General features: G+C 38.1%; 1 protein-coding gene across 1 annotated transcript; it reads right to left on the bottom strand.

Annotated features, from left to right (window-relative positions):
- Positions 1-373: 373 nt before the first annotated feature.
- LOC149286316 (voltage-dependent calcium channel gamma-7 subunit) lies at positions 374-16,328 on the bottom strand. Its single transcript, XM_089494261.1, has 5 exons — positions 16,133-16,328; positions 11,177-11,263; positions 7,671-7,811; positions 3,776-3,921; positions 374-631 (listed from the first exon to the last, which is right to left on the bottom strand). Exons 1-5 carry the CDS (start codon positions 16,326-16,328, stop codon positions 374-376), a joined length of 828 nt encoding a protein of 275 aa, XP_089350387.1.
- Between the last annotated feature and the right edge of the window lie 5,024 nt (positions 16,329-21,352).

Here is a 21,352-nt window from a genome sequence, read left to right as displayed (position 1 = left end):
TGGCTGTTGTTGCATAATATATCCACTCCCTTCAGAGAATTTAGAACGCCATTTCTAGACTGAAATTTCAAAAAGTACAGTAAGAAAAATCTAGAAATAGAGTCAGTGGTCGGGGAGTACGATACAGTGATGATGTCCAATGATGTTAAGAGAGAGGTCTAAAACATAATAAAGGTCAGGGAGGAATTATGGGACTCTCTAAAAAAAAAAAACCCCCCCCAAAAAAAGAAGAAAAATGGAGCTATAATGTTCCAAACACTTTGAAGTAAAGTTTTAGGCTCCACAACACACCGTCTCTGATGAAACAGGTCAAACTGAGTTTAAACCTGATGAGATGCTTATCAACTTTCAAAGTTTCCCACTTGGTCCACCTTTAGCACGGTGATGTAGAAATGTGTATATGGTCTGGATACTTGATGGCTGGTGGATAGTTCTGAGTCATCTGAATTGATACATCGCTAGAGATGTCCGACGGGCTGCGACCACGGTGCCACACCTCAGGGTGAAGGAACTGACCTGAATAGTCTGAGCAGTCGCTGAGTCGGGGACGGTAGAAAGCAGGGTGAGGACGATACATTTCCTCTTCGGCATACCGTTTGGTGAAGAGGTAAACAGACATCACCCCAGCACCCTGCAACAAAAACAAAATACAAATATGAAGCTGTAACTAAAAAAAAATATTAAAACAGGAGGCAAAGTAGCATAAATTGCAATCTAGGGCACACAAGTGTTCATAATGTTGCGTTCAGAGTGGTTATTGTCCAGTAGATTTTTCGGTACCTCAGAAAATAAATATCTGTGACACAAGGTGCTTTCCTTACGAAGTGCTGTGAACACAATTGTGTAGTCTACAACCACTTAAAATATAATAAAAATTGGAATAAATAACGTGTTGTGCAAGAAGAAAAAATATTTAAAATATACTTATCGCTGTACGTTTCTCATTGTCTCATATATGAGTTCAGCGAGATACATATAAAAAAAAAAAAATGAAATTAAACACACGTGTGACTCCCAGTCACAGTGTGTATGGGCCAATAAATTATTTACTATACTTTTTTGCTCTATATCCGGTTTCCATCTTTTTTTTGCTTTCTTTTTCCATTAACTAAACTGCATAGTAGTATTCAACAGCATTTATACGAAATACCCCACATACTTGAGCCGGTACCTATAGACACATCTAGAATTTCCAGAGGGGCATGGTGATTACAATCTAACTTTATACTTACACAGTTTATACTTTCATGTGTTTGTATTATTTGTTATTTCATACATATGTTGCTGAGAATGAGAAACTTATAGTGATACGTATATATTTTCTTCTTGCGCAACACATTATGTGTTCACATTTTCAGAAAATAAATAGGAATGTGTAAAAAAAAAAAAAAAAGTAGAAAGGTATATAAATGAGCATTTTTTCCACACAAAAAAAGGAAATCTTCCAATAGACTGCAATGGGGAAAAAAACTGATTGTTACCTGAGGTAATGATCTGGGTCGGTGTATGTTCATTTCTAAACCATAACGCAAGATATATGTGTGTGTGACATGGCCCGTCCTGTATTATGTCATTGTTATAATATGTTCTATGTCATAGCCTGTTGGCAGTTTGTGAATCTCTGCAGTGCCTGTATAACCGCATTCATGTTTATTGTAGGTGCCATTTCATTTGGCTGTCCCTTTCACTCATTACCTATTTACAAGCCATTAGTTGGTCCTTGTCTCTCACCTTCCCAGGTTCAAGGTTATCAGCCACAATAAATTAACCTTCCCCCTTCATATTCGATGCTTCATTAGCCAAACATGAAGTGCTGCTGTCCTTAAAGACCCAATGTTTTTCCCAATAAAATATAAGTGTTACTTTGCATCTAGATTGGTGTTATACTGGTGTTATACTGGTGGTAGAACTCTTTGGAAGACTTTCCCTGGAGGAGCACAACTTACTCGGACAACTCGAGTGCCTGCTCACTTTTAGCCAGTTTACACTACGACGAAGGAGGCAGTGATGGCCACAGTTGACCATGGTTCCTGTTACAGTATGTTACAATAAATACTTTATTTCCCTTATGGTTGTATTTAAAATATTCTTTTATCAACACCAATACCTTAGTTTGTATGTGGATAAAATGGCTTAATATATATATATTTAATTTAATTGAGTAAATAGTTCCCCCTTCTAGCTTTCCTAGAAACACCGTAAGGTCTCTACAAGCCGTTATACCTGGGTAGGGATATTATGTTCCATTAATGGGTTAATATGCTATCCCAGAAACCAGTGGTATAATTTTTTGCTAAAGCACTAGATGTCATAAGTGTTTACATAAAACAGCAGACAATGTGTTCATTAATGAAAGTGTTTTTGTCATTTGCATATGCCTGCTGTTTTAGACAAAGCCTTTGAGCGTCGCATAGGGTTGTTAATGCAAGGGCCAGAGCCTTCAACTTACAGATAGCTGTCAAAAACATTTCATTGACTTAAGTCATAATTGCTCCAACGTTTGCACATGTATGAGAATTGCTTCTATTTTGTCACAAATATCGTCCATAGAGCAATAATTCAAATGTGGTATAAGTTACTTTATAGTAGAATGCTGTTGTCTAAACTGATGCTGGCCTATTTCATCTGGGACTGGCTGTATCGCTTGAAATGACTGAACTTTAAAAAGAAATACGGGTCTTTCAAGATATTCGAGCTATAGCTTGCTGTTATTACTAGAGTTGCTTGTGCTAGGATTTGTAAAAATTTTAACGAAATTTGCCAATGTGAGTCTTACTCATTCTCTCTTAATCTCTCTAAGCCTTCTCCGATGGAAGGGTGAGTGACGAAAAAATTCATTTCTGGATGGAAAAAGCTCTCCTACTTTCGAAAACAAATGGACCAACAATGAAACAAACAATTAGTCTGAATCCTTTTTGGCCCATTTGCACAAGTCTAGTTGTTATTTCTTGTTCCAAAAATACAGGCAACGCTATTAGTAGTGCAGCTGTAATATGTTAATGCTTTAAAACTAAATGTATATGCAGTAAAAATACAATAACTAGAACACATTGAAACAATAATTCATAAGGACACAGATTCGATATAAACTGATTTGTTACAGAAAAAAAAAAAGTTTGGTACAATCTGAGTAAATGGGTAGTATTTACTCAGGGAATTATAGTCCTCAAGGATACAAAAAGGCTTGGAATTCTGTGTGTTCTCGCCTTAAAAAAAAAATTGAGAGAAACGAACTTTTGGATAACCAAAAATGACAGCCTGTTTGCAGCTAAATTTATTTGCTCACCACAAATTTGTTAAAGATAACGCATACACAAGATCATATGAAGGTTGTCTGTGAGTTTCCTACATACTGGACCTATTAATTTGCTGTATTGCTAATAATCTACAAAAGAAGAAGAGTATTCTCACAAAATTGTAGGTAACAATGGAGCAAGCTATTTGCTTTGTCATCCAAGTTTTTCGGCCACGGCCACGGCTCCCACTACTTGTTCCATTGCATATGGGTAAAACACAGAGGCCTAGGATCTGGTGTGAGCATCTCTGCAGAGTGTTTATCAAAAGACAGTCTATGTTGGACGGTGGGGCTTTAAGAATTCAAAACTGAATTAAAGAAAAATCAAAAAGAAACTTACATATATTTGGTTGTATCTGTATATTAAAATGACAACAAAGGAATACACTAAAGAACTCCGCTCACTGTATTCTGTAGACTGATTTTTCCTGACGATCTCAAGGAAACATTATAAATAGAACATATTAATTTTTTACAAACCTCTTTAAGTAGAAACGAAGAAGCAGCAAATGCGAATGACCAGCCATAGCGGTAATTAAAGTACTGTTCTGAACTGCTGGGACGGTTCATGACTTCATCGTTGATGCTTGAGATGTAAAGGACCAGTCCTACCACCAAGGAAAGACCTGCAACAATCCCAGTATACAATTAACATGGATTAATTTATTTATACCTCAAAATGTTGAGGGATTAAGGCATGGCTATAAACGCTTGCTCCATTCTGTAGATGTTCAAATAATGAACGGGTAAATTCTCATTCATTCCGGTAAAGGGAGACGTCATGCTTGGACACTGGTATTCCAAATGATGGAACCCTGAATGTGCACTAGAAGCCATAGAGTAAACAGATAGTGGAACTACCTTACAGTATGAATGGTAGAGATCAGGACGTGTCAGTATAATATACACCGGAGTCGTAGAAGATAAGCAATGTTTTGTGCCTTCTTCCATACTTATGGTATATTTAATCCATAACAAGCAGGACTGATTTCATAAAACAAGTACCTCGTTTTGAACCATCATTGGGGGTGCACATGCTGACACATGCTAAGGGGCACATATGCAACTTTAGATGAGATACAGGTAACCACACTGATATGGTTAGACTATAACTTTTTCTAGCTGGTACCTAAGAAGAACTGGGGTTCCAAATCCAATAAGACTGCTTTTAAGCAGCGAAGTAGATATCAATGAATGACTGTTAGTAACAGAACAGTTTGCCTAAGGATTGTAAGCAATGTCAAAAAATGAAGTCCATGCTTAACTTTGATATTAGGCATTGTCCATAGTCATGTTGATCTGTTGCATAGATGGTTATAGAGCAGCTGTGTACTTTTGTTCTACATTTTTAAAGACTAGACGATAAGAGGAATTTGGATAACAAAGCGTGGAATGAAACCAGTAGCTGCAATACTGAGCAGTATGATTTATTCAGTACTATCAACGAACAAGACGTATTGGACTGGGATAGAGCCAAAACGTTGCTTTCTGTGATAATACGTAATAAATCATGGTGGCACAAGAATTCTGCAAGCTTTGTTTTGTTTCCGCAATTAACTGGAGGTGAAGTAGAAACCCAGCTGTGAGCTACAGAGCTCCCTCACAACGGGAGTTCAATTTAGCATTTTGACTCTTGCATTAGATACCATTTTGCTTATAATTGAATGTTTATTGGTTCTGTTTGTCTATATTATGGCATTGTCTATATTTTTTCATTCAGTATGCAAGCTTTCACTTTGGTTGATTATTACATTCACTTGTTAATTATGTTTTTCAGGGAGATATTGGTTACCAACAGAAAAAATTATGAGCCTCAAGTAGGATATTCAAAACAGATCTCATGGAAACATAGCTTTTGATAGCAGATAAGGACCATGTCGTTCCCCCCCCCACTTATTTCTGCTGTAAAGACTCTGTATTTGGTCTTATATTCAGGATATCCATAAACCTATCCCATACATTGTTTACATTCCCTCACTGAATTAACCTCTACCATTGGAAGGCTGACTGACTTAACTACTGCCCTATTGGGTAACAAAATAGACCTTTTTAAAGCAGACCATATGAATAGTTGTCCTCTCATAGAATGATCAGAAACGTGCTGAAGAACATCTGTTGCCGAGTCTTTTGCTTATAGACACTATCACTGCTGCCCAGTGGCGTCGCTACAGGGGGGCAATTGCCCCACCTAGGTTATTCCTTGCCCCCCCCTGTTGCCCCCCCGCCGAATTTGTAACCACCCAGGAGAGTCCCGCAATGGGACTTTAACCCCCTGACTGCTAACGACGGCATGGTGCCGTCGCTAGCAGTCCCAGTCAGGTGCTAACGACGGCACCATGCTGTCACTAGCAGTACCTTACCTTGATGGAGGTCTGTGGACCTCCATCACCACCTACCCCGGTGATCTGCCCCTCAAACTGAAGGGCATCACCGGGGCCACCCGATCTGCCCGGTGACGTCTCGCGCAATGACGCGATGATGTCTCCGCGCAACTTTATTAACAACTGACAATTGTCAGTTAAAGAGGTATGGGGGCATGCTGCTTAGATGCCTGTATCTCAGCTACATACCCCCAACATATACTGTTGGAAAGGTAATCGCCTCACCTTTCCAACGGTATATAGATTGTAAAAAAATATTAAGTTAAAAAAATAAAAATGTAAAAAAAATGATTTGGGGGTCTCTAAAGGCAGATAAAAAAAGATCAAAATTGCCTAGAGACCCCCAAATTAAATTATTTAAACATAAAGTAGTTCAAATAAAAAAAAAAAAAAGTTTAAGTATTCTAGCTAAATAATCACTGTGGTAGCCAATGTTACCACAGCGATCATATAGCTATAAAAAGTCACATTCCCTTTTTAAAAATGGCCAATACTAATTTTTAATCCTATGATCCCTTTGATCATGGGGTTAAATTTAGCCAACGGTAGAGGGAGGCAATTTTTGAAATCCTGAACTGCAAATATTATTAAAATCAGCCATTTAGCCTGTGGGGTAGGTGAGTAACCATCTCATCCCTGGAGCGCCTTGCATTTTTACTGCAAAACTTATTTTTGCTGTAAAAGTGATTTTTTTTCTCCCTTTACCATAATTTCTTTGGGATTGTAAGGGGAAAGAATGGTGTGTGCTTTTGTGAGTGAATGTATTTAAAGTATGGTGTGTGCTTCTGCGAGTGAATGGAGATATGAAAGGCGTGTGAATGGTCAGTAATTAGGGTTGAAGCCTTGACGTGGCATTACTGCTCACGTAGGAAGTTAAATTATGGCACAAAAAGTACACATTTGCAAAAATGACATCCCTTGGCGCATCAAATGAGGGGCTGCATGTGTTTCTAGTACAAACCTGGAGTGCGCAAGACACAAATGAACATGTCGCTATGGTTAGAAAAAACATATTTTCAAGCCAAAGCGACATATTCCATCATTGTTTGTGCACTCAACTTTTGTCCTAGAAATACATGTAGCCCCTCATTTGAAGCTCCAAATGGATGAATTGTCTGAATGAGGGAGAGCATGAGTTATCTGGGTGTGCAACCTGTGATCTATCCCTGTAATTTAGGGGGTTTTAAATATATCTTTAATGCCATGTTTTTATGTGAATTCCAATTGATCTGTACCGGCAAAGCTTGGTTTGTGTGTTCTTCTGTAGATCCATACCTGCTATGCTATGTTTCCATACATTATTTATGTATACCTGCAAATACAGGGTATGTATGTCTTGTTCAGTTGATTAATACCTGCAATGTTGTTTCCATGTATTTATTTGATCTATACCTGCAATGCTACATTTCATTATATTATTATTGTATACCTGCAAATACAGGATTTGTATGTCTGAGTCTGTTTATTTGATATATACATTCAGTGCTGAGATCACAAGTGAATTTCAATTGATCTATACATGCAAAGCTGGGTTTGTGTGTTAATGTGTTGATCTATACCTGCTATCGGCAGCAGGGTCTAATATTTCTATATATATTTATATATATATATTGGCAACTGGGGCTAATATTAATATATTTGGGCAGCAGGGGCTAATATATATATATAAGCAGCAGGATCTAATATTAGGCCCTGAAATCATTTAGTGCAAAAGTTAAGGTATTGTGTTGTTTAAAGGATTTCAAGGATTAGCCTTACTAAATTGTGGCTTCAGGCTTCCCATGTTGAATGATGAAGTATTGTATTGTCCAATAACAAAAGTATAATTCCATAGCACATTACTTTTCGCAATATATATATATATGTGTGTGTGTTTTTTCAGTGGTATGATTTAATGGTGGAAATTATTAATGCCCCCCCAGTTTGACTGTGGTATCTTGTGTGTCCCCCTATATATTGTTTCTAGAGTAGCCACTGCTGCTGCCTGAGCTTACCCGAAAGAATAAAGAAGATTCCAGAGACAAAAGCCAATATAGTCCTCTGTGGTCGAATATGTCCAATATTACTGATTACAAAGGCTGTAAAAACCAGGAAAAGGCTGACCATGGGAAATGGAGTAGCACTGCGGATGGTCTCTGTAAATGGCAAAGAAAAACAAAATACCTTATTGAAAATGTCTTCATTTACCCTAGATTCACATCACATAGTTGACTGCACAGTTACAAACACTACCTTACCTTTTTTCAAGTCAAAGCATACACTTTAAGATTTAAAGGGAACCTAAACCTAAAAATAAAAAGGAACCATAATCATTTAAGTCAGTCGGTGCCTCTAAAAAATTAATGCATAGATGCAGATGCACGATGATCTAGTCTTAAATTGGACCTGCTTTGTAGATACACTATAGGTCACGGTATCATTTTTTAGCTTGTTAGCCAGAAATCTCTAGTGATTATAATAAACTGATACTAGACCACTTATCTATTCTTTTCCCACAGAATCTCAATAATTAGGTAAAATGAGAATAAATAATATATGGCATCTGCATGTGCTGGAATTATGCACCAAGTAAAGAGCTTTTAAAAAGGAACTTATTGTAAATACAAAGCTGTGCTATTTAAGGTACGCATATATGTTTTGTTATTGCTTGCTGCGTTGACAGATAAAGTATGTCTCCTCATAGAGAACTAGAGGTCCTAACGTCCCTGATGGGCTGAGCTACTACCCCCGGCTCTCCATAAAGTAGAAAAGGCAGCAAAGAAAAGGTTTTAGCCATAAAACAACTGCATAAAGAATTATCACAAACCGAAAACACTACTAAAATCATATTATTCCCTCTTTAAGAACGTTTTAGTACACTACTGTTTCTGTGATTTTTTTTTAATCTTCAATAACTTTAAATGAAATAAAAATGTAATAATGAGTTTCTGAACTATATATATGATTTTATAAATCAATCGCTGTGACTAAAAAAGCCAATTAGCTGCCACCCGTCTACCAAAAATATTTAGCAAAAGGTTGCGCACATTAAATAAAGTGTTCGTAGGAAAGACTACAATACTTGTTAAAGGTCATCATGCATCATTTACGTAAGTTTCAAAGAAACGTATGACTAAGAGGGGTGTACAATGGGATTGGTTCTTGATTTGTTAAGGAATTGACTACCAAGAACATTTTTGTATATTAGTATAAGAAAAGACGACACTATAGTTGTACACTAGGGATCTAAAGTTGATAGTTAACCCATTAATGACAAAGCCTGTACATGTAGGGCTCAAAATGCATTGTTTTCAATGGGTTTAGGGACCGCCCATTGTCCTTAAGGGGTTAAAGATCCATGGAACCTTTAAATGATTAGTTTTTAGTTTAAAACCTCTGTTTTAATTAAATATTCTACTTTATTTTTGATATATTATCTTCTGACAAACTCAAATGGCCATGCCAGGCAGGAATGGACAACAATCCCATTAAAGTTTCCATATAACCAAATTATGACCGTTTTACATCCCTCTCCAAAAATCTAAAAAGTTCTGTATATTCTATAGTGTCTATTCTCCAGCTTGCCACTACTTCATAAATCTAGATAAGGCAATTATTCTAACCTAGCAACGAACTCCATATTACTCATGATAAAAGCAATGCACACAATTATGTATAACCATGCAACACTATTAAATAAACACATACCACAACAACACGGGTATATTTCACAAAAACATCACTAACAACTGAAAACACTTTGAACTGTTAGTAAACCTCTCTATACCAGACCTTTGCTCAGAGAAGGGATTTGAACTGGGTAGATATTCTGTGGTGGAAGAAAGAAGATGTCAGACAGCTTCTATTTGATTCGTCTTTGTGTTTTTTTAGGGTCATATACGGCGCCCCTCAGTTGAACCTATATGATACTAGGTGAGCTAGTCTCGGAGGGGTTGGGGGGGGATCAGACATAAACTCAGAACCAAAATCTAATTCCAGTAGTTCTCACGATTGATAGCTCTGGAAACCACCAGTCTACTATGTGCCATAAATACAGAAGCGATATCTTACCGTTACATTTTAATACAACATTATTGTTACAGAGTCATTGATATTTTGCTGCCACTCAGGGCCGACCCAAGACAAAATGCCGCCTGGGGCGAAGTTTAAAATGCCGCCCCCCCCCAATTATCTACCCTTCCTCTCCCTGCTGCCCCCCCCCATTATCTACCCTTTCTCTTCCCCCCCGTTCTTACCTTTCAGCAGTCCTGCGGTGAGTCTCCCTGCTCGCTCTCGGTGCCGGCTTGTAATGCTGAGCGTCGGAAATGACGTCATCTTCTGGCGCTCATCATTACAAGCTGGCACCGAGACCGAGCTAGAGGGCTCGCAGAGGAGAGAGGGGCGCCGAGCGGGTACTGGCAACTTGGTAAGCGAAAACCACTCGGCGCCCTCTCTCTCTCTTCTCGGCTTTAAAAAAAAAAGGGCTTCAAAAGTGCCGCCTGGAGCGGTTGCCCCACTCGGCTCCATTGTCGGGCCGGCCCTGCTGCCACTCTTATGCATTCACGCATTTTATTCTAAAGACGCATAACCTTTTTGTAACACTTGCTGAACCGTGATATTGATCACCTTCCGATGCTGGTTAAGTAAGGACCAACATTTGATCTTTACTTTGACTGCAATAAAGTGTGTTATCTGCATTCAGTGGCACAGGGAGTATCCGTCAAAGGCATTGACGGATACAAAGAACACAAACGTGTACGAAAAATGTCAGTTCTAGCAAAACCTTTAAAAGTGAAGTGATATTAAAGAGGAACTGTCACCATCACAGCTTTTAACAATAATTTAATTAAAGCAAATAACGTTTAAATTAATTAAATAGTAAAACTTGTGAAAGATTTGCATCATTATAAGTATATACATGTGTATACAAGGTCAAATTTTCATACATACCTAATTTAATCTAAATCTTAATATACTGTACTATATATTGTAGGATCTGAAAAAGTGACAGGTCCGCTTTAAGGAAACTATGGTCAAAGAAAGATTTTTAAGGTTGAAGTATATATTTAAATATATTTATATATGTTGGACAAAAGATGGATGAGTTTAAGTTAGGAAGTAAAAACAATATAATAAAGAAAAATGTGCAAAATGCATATTGAATTTATTACGTTATAGGAAGAAAAGAGGTAAAAGATATACTTTGTGCATGTGTAGTCGGAGATTTTACTTGAGGAACTGACATGATTCTTAATGTTGTAATGACTGTTAAAAATACAATAATAATCTGTAAAGTTGTACTGTATATATATCTATTGTTTTATATAGTGCCATCAGATTCCGCAGCGCTGTATAAAGGGTAGACATAACAATTAGTATATAACATAACAAGCTGACATACAGAAACAGGTGAAGAGGGCCCTGCTCAAATGAGCTTACAATCTACAAGCTTAATTGCTTGATATGTTTATAGCCATCGACACATATGCTAAAATTTGGAAATGCCATATTTATAACTTACTTAGTATATTTGCAGTGTTTTCAGTCACGATGTCTGTATCCGGCCCATGGAAAAATTCTGAAGCAACGCACCTACCCTTCTCTCGGCCTGCAATCAGTAATGAAGAAAGGATTAACAATTTACCCTGTAATAAACTTGACATAGAATGAACTTTTCATAAAGGCCTTGTTAGCTATACCATAAGCACATTCTGAATATACCAAGTAAAAAAATAATTAGTTTCTTACCGATACATAAGTTATGGTGGGTAAAAGGTGATGGAAACCCTTCCACTTAAATTTAAGGGGTAGTAGAAGTATTATTAAACACTCATCTACAGACACCAGACAAGCCAGAAGGCTTGTTTTTCCCTCAGTAATCGACAATCTCAAAAGCAAAACTGGTAGCCATTGGATTACGCTTTGTGTCCCACGTGAATTGCTAAATTACCAGGAATTTGATGGCGTTTTTTAACAGCTCAGAAAAGACCTCCCTAACTCAACACAAGTGGAACATAAGCTTGAAGTAAGGGTTGCTTAAGAATTATTGAGCGTGAGAAATTGATGCATAGACATATGTAATGATGATGGAACACAGAGCGCCTTGACTTTTTAATGCGGGACCCAACAAGAGTCTCACTGACCCTTCCCCATATCCCCTGTAGCAAACTGCACACACATATATATATATATATATATATATATATATATATATATATATATATATATATATATATATATATATATATATATATATATATATATATATAATTATATTTATATCAATATAAAATTAGATAATTTTACATTTACACCCAAATCTGATTTGATCTACAGATTGTCTTGTCTTCTTAGTCTTGGTCATGAATCTCGTCATCTTGACAAAGGTCCGGTGGGACTGACGTGTCGATGATTCTGTGAATAAACTACCTATTTATTTTCCAAGTCCTCTGACTATTTTGCACTGGAAATGGCTGATTTTGGAATACCTTCATGGCGCCCTTTATCACGCCGTGGTCCAATGGCACGTTGTGTTTGTTAATCCAAGTTTAAGTTTAAAAGGCTAACTGATTATTAGAAAACGCTTTTGAAATTATGTTACAGCTAGAAATTTCCTTGTTTTCCATTAAATTTACCAAGTGACCCTGAACTTTTGCATGGTTGTGTCTGTGTGTGTGTATTCCCCTTCACAGTAAGAATGGTTAAATACATTAAGAATACTATATATATATATATATATATATATATATATATATATACTAAATACTATATACAGAGTTCACAATCGCATCCTATGTGTCTATAGTACTGCCATATACACACGGTGTAAAGCTATCTCATAGAATTACTATCTCTCATATTAATTTGTCCCCAGCTGGCTACTTGGCTTGCAGAAGATGTGTGGCTGAACACATTCCTGCTGCCTGAGCATATGTGGTATACTGCCCACCAATCAGCTTCAGTTTTGGTTTGGCAAGGGTTCCGGGGGGGGGTGGTTAAGCAGCCAATCAGTGGTGTGTACCTTAGTAAGCATTCTTTGTCGCATTAATGTGATTTCACTTGCACCTATTCATTTTTGATTGCTACCCTACTTGCTCTAGGACATGTAGCGAACAAGTATTTACAAAGTTAGAATGTAAAAATCACCTAGCGATAGACTATCCTGCAAAACCATATAATACGTATATTTATAAGCCATTTGCGCATCAGTTAGGTGGCACTGTAATGCCAGCAACGTAGGCCTCTTCGACCATGATAATGGTGTATGGTACTTGAATATCGTGACAAAACCATGATTAATCTAAAATGGATCTTTGTTGTTTCAGAGAGGACAAGGTTCACGCAAGCAAAAGTGTATGTACTTAATCGCTTTACCGCATAGACACAATGGCCTAGATTTATCAAGGTGTTCTACGGTTTAACCCTCCTAAACTACTATATGATTAATGGAGGCCAAAGCCCTGGAAGAGCCAACATCCTCAACAGAGATTTACTCTTCAGATTTTCTCTGGTGTTCCTACACTGTCTGGCACCTTAATCCATTAAAAGATCTAAAGAGAAATTGATGTATTACTTTCCAAGCAATAAACCTATTTGCAATGCCTAATATAAGCTCCCTATATTATCGCACTAAAATAGCTTTTACTTGTGAAAGATTCACTCCTGTTGAAGATATGTAACCTTCACCGTTATTAGACAATTATGTGACTTTTTGCCATTAGATACATCAAAACTCAGTTCAGACGATAAAACTTACTTAAATAATCCAGTAATGTTGGATATCTCCTCTACAATACTGTATTTTTTCAATGTATCCCTGCACGGACATTCAATTATTCTCATATTCAAGTGTCTGGTTTTCCCTGTCTGGCTACTGAATTAAGTCACGCTCTTTCTTTTCTTTAGCTCTATTTGAAGCTTGGCATATATTGTATAGACAAAGAACAAAAGAGGCAACTGTTGACTCTTTAGGGATCTTTGGGGTAGAGGACTGCATTGGGAGGGGGACCCGCCAAAAAACTTGCGGACGCGGGCGGTCTTGCTGGGGTTGCGAGCGGTCAGACACTGTACCTGAGGGTCCCGGTAATCCCGCGCAGTCCCGCAAGGCTGCCTCCTTGCTGCTCCCTTACAGTGTCTCCTCTCTTGCTCTGCCCAGGAACAAAACGGAGTCACGTGAAGAGACGCTGTGAGGGAACAACTCGAGGGCAGCCTTGTGGGACTGCGCGGGAAATCTGCAGTTCAGGTAAGGAGGTGGGCTTGATTGGCCACTTGGTTTTCTGCATTAATTCATAAAATGTGATGTGATCTACATCACACACAATGATAACCTTTCATGTCTTTATTGAACATACCCATTAAACATTAACAGTGCCGGTGGAGAAAGTGAAGCCTTGGATTTACTTTAGGGTCGAACCTCCTTTGGGAGCGCATCAGAAGTGCAATGTTTAGGAGGAATCTTGGACCGTTCTTCCATACAGAACTGCTTAAGCTCAGACATTTTCCTAGGATATCTGGTGGGAACATCTCTCTTGGGTTCATTTCACAGCATCTCTAATGGGATAAGGTCTGGGATCTGACTGGGCCACTCCAAAAGGAGGATTTTATTTTCTTGAAACCTTTCTGTAGTAGATTTACTTTGATGTTTAGTGTCATTGTCCTGTTGTATCGCCCAACTTCTACCGAGCTTCAGCTGGCGGACAGCCACTCTGACATTATACTGTATGATACCTTGATAAACCTGGGAATTTGTTGTCCCCTCTATGATTGCAAGATATCCAGGTTCTGAGGCAGCAAACCAGCCCTAAATCATAATGCTCCCACCACCAAACTTCACCATTGGGATGATGTTTTCACGTGGGTATGTGGTACTCTCTTAACGCCATACGTAGTGCTGCATGTTTTTACCAAATAAATAAATCTTAGTTTTGTCAGTTCACAATACATTTTTCCAGTAGCGTTGTGGAGTGCCAGGTGCTCTTTGGCAAATGTCAGGTGAACATGGATGTTAAATTGGAGAGCAATGGCTGTTCCATGACTGTTCAATGTTTTGCATATGGCAGACTCATAAACAGAGATGTTAACCAGTTTCAATGATTTTTTTTCATGCCTTTAGCTTTTACTCTAAGGTACTTTTACCTAATTGAGCATTCTGCGGAGGCCTCTTGGCTGGGTGCCCACTTCTAAGGAGTACTAAAATCGACCCATTTATAAACAACGTGTCTAACTGTGGGCTGATATATGTATTTGTATTTATGTATGTAAACTCTTTGAGACTACTTTGTAACCCTTTCCAGCTTTATGCAAATCAACAATTATTTTTTGTTAGGCAAGGTTCACATCAGCACATACATTTTGAGAATAGCATGTTGTTTTTTTATCATAGTATCTCTAAAACTCTCTCCAATCCCGTTTAATTGATTGGACTTCAGGTTTGCTAACTCTTGACTCCAATTAGCTTTTGTTGAACAGATTAGTCTAGGGGTTCATATACTTTTCCAACCCACACTGTGAATGTTTGAATGATGTATTCTATATTGACAAGAACAATACAATTATTTATGTTATTAGCATACCTGGGAACGCGGGGACGCGGCCAGGACTGCACATTGACGTCAGCGGGCGGTCCAACCATCGGTGGTGTTCCCTCTGATGGCAGCGGGAAGCACCCCCATTTAATGGAAAAATGGGTTGGGAGCGGGGTGTGTCAAGACCCCGCTCGCATGACCGGGAGAATTCGGGTCTTGACCCGGAGAACCGGAGGAGCAGCGCTCACCCGGCAATCTCTGGGGCAAACCCGGAGAGTTCCCAGGTATGGTTATTATTTAAAACAGTTTGTGGTTGTTCATTATTGTAACTTAGATGACGATCATATCATATTTTATGTCAAATTTATACATAAATGCTGGTAATGCCAAGGGGTTCACTTACTTTTTATTGCCACTGTGTGTATAGGTATGTATATTGGCTTCTTTAAACCATCCACAATCATCATGTAAATGTCAGATATACACCATATTCTCAAGGTTTTTACATTTGTTCCAACTTTTTCAATCTATTCCAGTATTTATATTAATTATTTTGCCCTTTTTCAATTGATCAATTTCCAAGCACACAATAGATTATCCATGTGCAATGCCAAATGAACCAGATGTTCTTTATCTGTGTTCTCCTAAAGCTTATGCCAAAATCAAAGACTGTTTATACTGAATTTATAATTACGGCCATTTGGTGTGTGTAGTTTACCATTTTCAAGCAATTTAACGATTGGTTGTTTCACAGTTGGGTGACCGTGTTCATGACTATGATTCGCTAAACCACTATTTTGTGGCTGGTAAAATTCTTGTGTCATAGTTTGAAATATAAAACTAAATTAAAAAAAAGGGAATGTGTTCCGATCTGAGGTAGATAACATTGTAAACATTGACTGCAATGGCACTAAGAACATAAAGATTATCTAATAAATTAAAATTATTCTTACCTGCAACAAAACAAACTCTCCAAAGCCCAGCATGAAGAGCCATCTTTACTTCGGTTGTCTGGTTCTGCTGTAGAACGATACCTTCTTCCATATACATCCAGTAATCGGTGCTAACGGCGATGCCCACAAGAAGGAGACCACATGCTCCAAAGACGCTACTGAGTAGGGTCAATGCCCGGCTGCTGCAATTACTCATTCTAGAAGCCAGCTAGAACCCAGTTCACAATGTTGAGGTTACCTACAGAGTAAGAAATGACCAGGGGGAGAAAAAACACTTTATTATTAACAGTGCAGCTCATATACTTTGCCTACCAATTCCGTTAAACGGCAGTTAGTATCCTAATGGTTGCTTAATTATTGTTGTCCTATTATTACTATAGCTTAATTATCTTTAACCACAGGCAGCTTAGGAGTATAATGCTGCATATTTCAGTCTCACTTGCTGTACTTGTGTGTGTCTGGATCACACTCCCCACGCAGCACGATCCCTATATTGTTCCTCTAGGTTTTTAGGATCCCTATGCCAAAAAATTTACCAGCCCCATTTTTATTGGATAAAACCAGTGAACACAACGCATATGTTTAGTCATTATACATCAAATTTATACTGCAACATATTGAAGTAGACATGAGTAACGAATCCATATGTTTCCCCATCAAAACATTAATATCCTTTAAAAATATTAATTAATATTGCATATAATACCTGCGCTCAAACATATTACTTATATTTAGTATTGCATATACCTACAAATCAAGTTTTTCAACATTCCCAGTTACTTGCCTTCACTCTTAGCTTTTCCCAAAGCTAGAACTCGGTGAAATAACGCGATCAAAGATGAAAGGTAGCCCTCTCACTCCTCACACTTCTCTCAACCTTTTATCCTATACCGTGTACCCCCTTACTTCTTCTTCAACTACAGGAATTATTGAGGATTGAGGCTAAAACTTCAAAGCTGAAGGAAATTTGCAATGCTGCTAAAAAAAAAATTTCATTTGGTTTTTCTAACTGTTTAAGGTATTAAGTAACAAACTAACGCCTTGCGTTGATTTTTTAATAGTTTCCTGCCAAAGCAGAGCTAGGCTCTCTAATCCATTGGCATTATATTGAGGTTACCCAACCAACACTGAATTTATCACGAACACACACCTTTAATTTTACATGGGTATATATCAAAGTTTTGACACCAAATCCTTCATCTGCATACATTTTGCGTGAAATGAAACTAGTAAATCCTCTTAAATTTTGGAATAGACTTTACTATCTCGCAGGTATCTTAAGCAGACAATGTGGAATATTAGCTGGTTTATGGATACATAACAGAGGTTATATTGTTGGTTAACTTTCTTTAACATTTAAACAAAAAATGGGTCATGAATGCGCAAAAGTGAGCCTGACAGCGCGGTTACAAAATTGACATCTTGTTACACATGTATATTTATAGACTTAAATACATATGGGAAAAAATGGGTGCCAATCAGTGTTCCCTCTAAGCTGTGCGCTTGTGCTCGCGCACATAGCTTTCAGAGGGAGCGCACTTGAACAAAAATTGTGCGCACAACCAGTAGCGTACCGAAGGGGGGGGGGGCGGTCCGCTACCGGTTGTGTGCACAGCACCCCTCCAGAGACGGACAGTAATGTCCGCCGCTAGAGGAGCAAGCTCGGTTGGGGAGATCAAGGATCACCCTCCAACCGGCTTAAAATCAATCAAGGGAGCGGGAGGTCTGTTAATACAGACCTCCGATCCTGCTCCCTTGCGATGTGCGCGGCAACTGATGCCGTGCGTTGGGATTTGATGTCAGATCCCGGCGCACAGCACTGAAGCCACGCCCACCGTCTTTACTGCACCGGAAGGAGAGGACATAGAATAGGAAGAACGAAGAGGAGGAAAAGTGACAGAGAAAAGGCAGGAAAACATTCTGTGAGAGTGAATTAGTAAGTGTGTGAGAGTGATGGGTGTTATGCTGTAGTTTAAACTGAATGTTTGTGAATGAGTGTGTGTGTGATAGCATGGATGTGTAAGTGTGTGTGGGGGGGATAGCATGCCATAGGGAGGCTGTAATCATATTCCTATCATGCTCAGGTTCCAGCATGTACTGCCTGCCTGGGCATGATAGGAGTGAGATTGCTGGTAGCAATTATATATTTTTTTGTTCAATTTTGGTGTGTTACTTACTTTTAATAAAGGTGTGGTTAACACACCAAAATTGGACAGAAAAATTCGATAACAATATTAATTTACATATATATATATACACATATATATATATATATATAATCCCACTTCTATCATGCCCAAGCAACCAGTGTGATTGCTGTTAATCATATATATATATATATATATATATATATATATATATATTGTTGTTGATTTTTTTGTCTAATTTTGCTTTTTAAAAAAGTGTTTTTTTTGTTTTTAAATGTGTGGGGGGGTCATTTTCGGTTTCAGTCAAGTGAATGCTAAATTTTCAGGTCCAGAATTTTCATTTCGGTGCATCCCTATATAGATATATATAGTGTATGTATGTATGAGTATATGTGTATATATATATATATATATATATATATATATATATATATATATATATATAGTGTGTGCCTCAGTATATAGTGATAGATGTTCTGCTGTACCACTGTCAGTGTTTGCCTCAGTATATAATGATAACAGTTATGCTATACCATCGTCAATGTTTGCCTCAGTATATAATGATAGCAGTTATGCTGTACCACCATCAATGTTTGCCTCAGTATATAATGATAGCAGTTATGCTGCAACACCGTCAATGTCTGCCTCAGTATATAGTGATAGGTGTTATGTTGTACCACTGTCAATGTCTGCCTTAGTAAATAATGATAACAGTTATGGTGTACCCCTGTCAATGTTTGCCTAACGATAGAAGCTATGCAGTTTTAAAGTGTGTGTGTGGGTCCCACGTACAGGATCCGCCTCAGGTGCCAAATACTCTAGGTACGCCCCTGCGCACAACAGTTTTTCCCAATTTTTTTTTATCCTTTATGCGGCCTGGAGCCATTGCTCGTGATTCGCTCATAATTTACTTATGCAGTGAGAATTTCACCTTTAAAAAAACATTACAGTAAGTAATACTGTTGTATAACTAATACTAAATTATTTTTGCACAAGAGAAATTTTCTGCGCACACCACCTAAGAAAAATTAGAGGAAACATTGGTGCCAATATATTTTTTGGATACCAACTACTAACCCACATGGTTGATTTACTAAAACACAATTTGCCTGTTCACCTAATTTGGGGTTGTAATTCAATGTAAGGCTTAGGTCGCCTGCTTGCATCTGCTCCTAGCTTAGGTCCGACATACAATTAGGACTAATGATTGTTGAAGAAGAGCATACATGAATATACTTACCCCTGTTGGAAGTGTTAAGGTTAAATGGGGGATGCATATAAAGTCTGCCCTCTTTGTTACAACAGATACTTGCTTTTAATCTTAATTTCATAATACCTTACTTCCGTTAGGGCTCAGTTCTCATGGACATACCTGTGAACTCTCCGGGTTTGACCCGGAGATTGCCGGGTGAGCGCTGCTCCTCCGGTTCTCCGGGTCAAGACCCGAATCCCCCGAGTGGCGAGGTCTTGACACGCCCCGCTCCCCGGCCATTTTTCCTTGACCCCCTGACGTCAGTGTGCAGTCCTGGCCGTGTCCCGCAAGGGAAGGCTCCAGGTCGCCGGAGCCCAGAAGTTCCCAGGTATGCTCATGGAGCTTGAATTTCAGAGCAGGTAATTTGTTCTTGTTTTTAAATGTGACTAAATGACTGGATCTTTTATGTGGTCCTTTTATTTGCTTTCTATGCAGTCCCCTCTGGTGCATGTATAGATTGTAAACTCTCGAGTAAAGACCTCAAAAGTCCATGATTCCTATTTGGATCTTTGTATAAAAGTGCCATGAGGCAAGATGGCAGCTCATGGGCAGGGTTCTCAACTCTTGAGGTATCTGTATGTCTAAATGGATATTTGTTATGTGCCCCATTTAAATTTTTTAATTTAAAAATGGCACTTAATAAGATAATAATAATAAAAAGATTGTGTGTCAGGTATGCTAGATGTGTTTTGGCCACTATATTACTGGGCATTTTAATTCAATCTGCCCCCTAAAATGGAACTCTGCAAAAGCACACCCTGAGCATAGGTAGAATTCACATTAATGCCGTATTTATGAAAACAAAAAATATATAAATACCCCAAAAAGCAAAAATTAAAGCAAAACATAAGTCCTGGGGTTGAAGTGTCCTACCCTGGAAGAAGATACGAGGGAGCATGTAATCCAATTGTATACTTATAGAAAATGAATGCTTACTTAGTGAATAAGAGAGACCTATTTATATCTGCAAAAGATAAAGGCTGTGGTGATAACAATTTATTTTTTTCAGCAGCCTTTTAAATAAAAAAACACCATAATAAAAATGAGCGTGGCTTGTGTAGCTAATGGCACACCACCTGCATTCTCCTAATACCCTCTGCTAAAACGCATACCTTTGCTGGATATAAATCGCTGAGTCAGCTGGAATGGCCAGTGTATTAATGTCACATCACATGACAAGGAATGGCATTAACAGTGAGATTGTATTTTAACATCTTTGCAATCACAGAAGCCATTAATCCAAGGTTCCATAATACTTTGTTATAGAATCGTCTACAACAGGGTTCCTGTACTTTGCTTCATTGACTAAGTTAAGTTTTTTTACCTATTTGTAAAAAAGTGTCAAATCAAAAAACACATAAATCTATGCAAAAGCAACCTATCAGATTAAGTCTGCGATTACAAAGGAAAATTTCCATACTGATTCGGCTAAGGAGCTGCAGTTTTAATGATATCACTCACAGTGACTTCACATTGAGATGAATGGAGATCCTGGGCATTAGCCTAGCAGCTGGCTGTGGTGCCACGTGCAGCATTATAAGGTCTAGAATAAATAATCTTATCTGTTGCAGTAAAAATTTATGGAGACAAATCAGTTTATACTCCAGCAAAGGGACACTCGCTCATTCTCTTCCCAACTCAAGACCACTTTATTTTAGAAGACTTCAAATGGTCCTTTCAATCTTCATTTGAGGCTATACAGCCATTTTACAGCAAGTCTCTACTTATCTACTCTCACTCCATTGTCCCATCTCAAACTTCCCTTCACGTAAGTTCATGCTATGCTCCTATCACTCGGCCCTCCAAGCAAACCTACTTTCA

This window comes from Sceloporus occidentalis, unplaced genomic scaffold (assembly GCF_023333645.1).
Source record: "Sceloporus occidentalis isolate IW3139 unplaced genomic scaffold, rSceOcc1.0.p SCAF_70, whole genome shotgun sequence".
Lineage (NCBI taxonomy): Eukaryota > Metazoa > Chordata > Lepidosauria > Squamata > Phrynosomatidae > Sceloporus > Sceloporus occidentalis.
The sequence above is the reverse complement of the archived record's forward strand: the minus strand, read 5'-3'. Positions and strand labels throughout refer to the sequence as shown.

Bases quoted from the DNA above. Each gene is read 5' to 3' on its own strand.
- LOC149286316 (XM_089494261.1), bottom strand. From the start codon at position 16,328: ATGAGTAATTGCAGCAGCCGGGCATTGACCCTACTCAGTAGCGTCTTT. The intron at 11,264-16,132 runs GTAAGAATAATT...TACTGATTGCAG, and splicing joins GAGAGTTTGTTTTGTTGCAG to GCCGAGAGAAGGGTAGGTGC. The intron at 7,812-11,176 runs GTAAGTTATAAA...TGCCATTTACAG, and splicing joins AAACACTGCAAATATACTAA to AGACCATCCGCAGTGCTACT.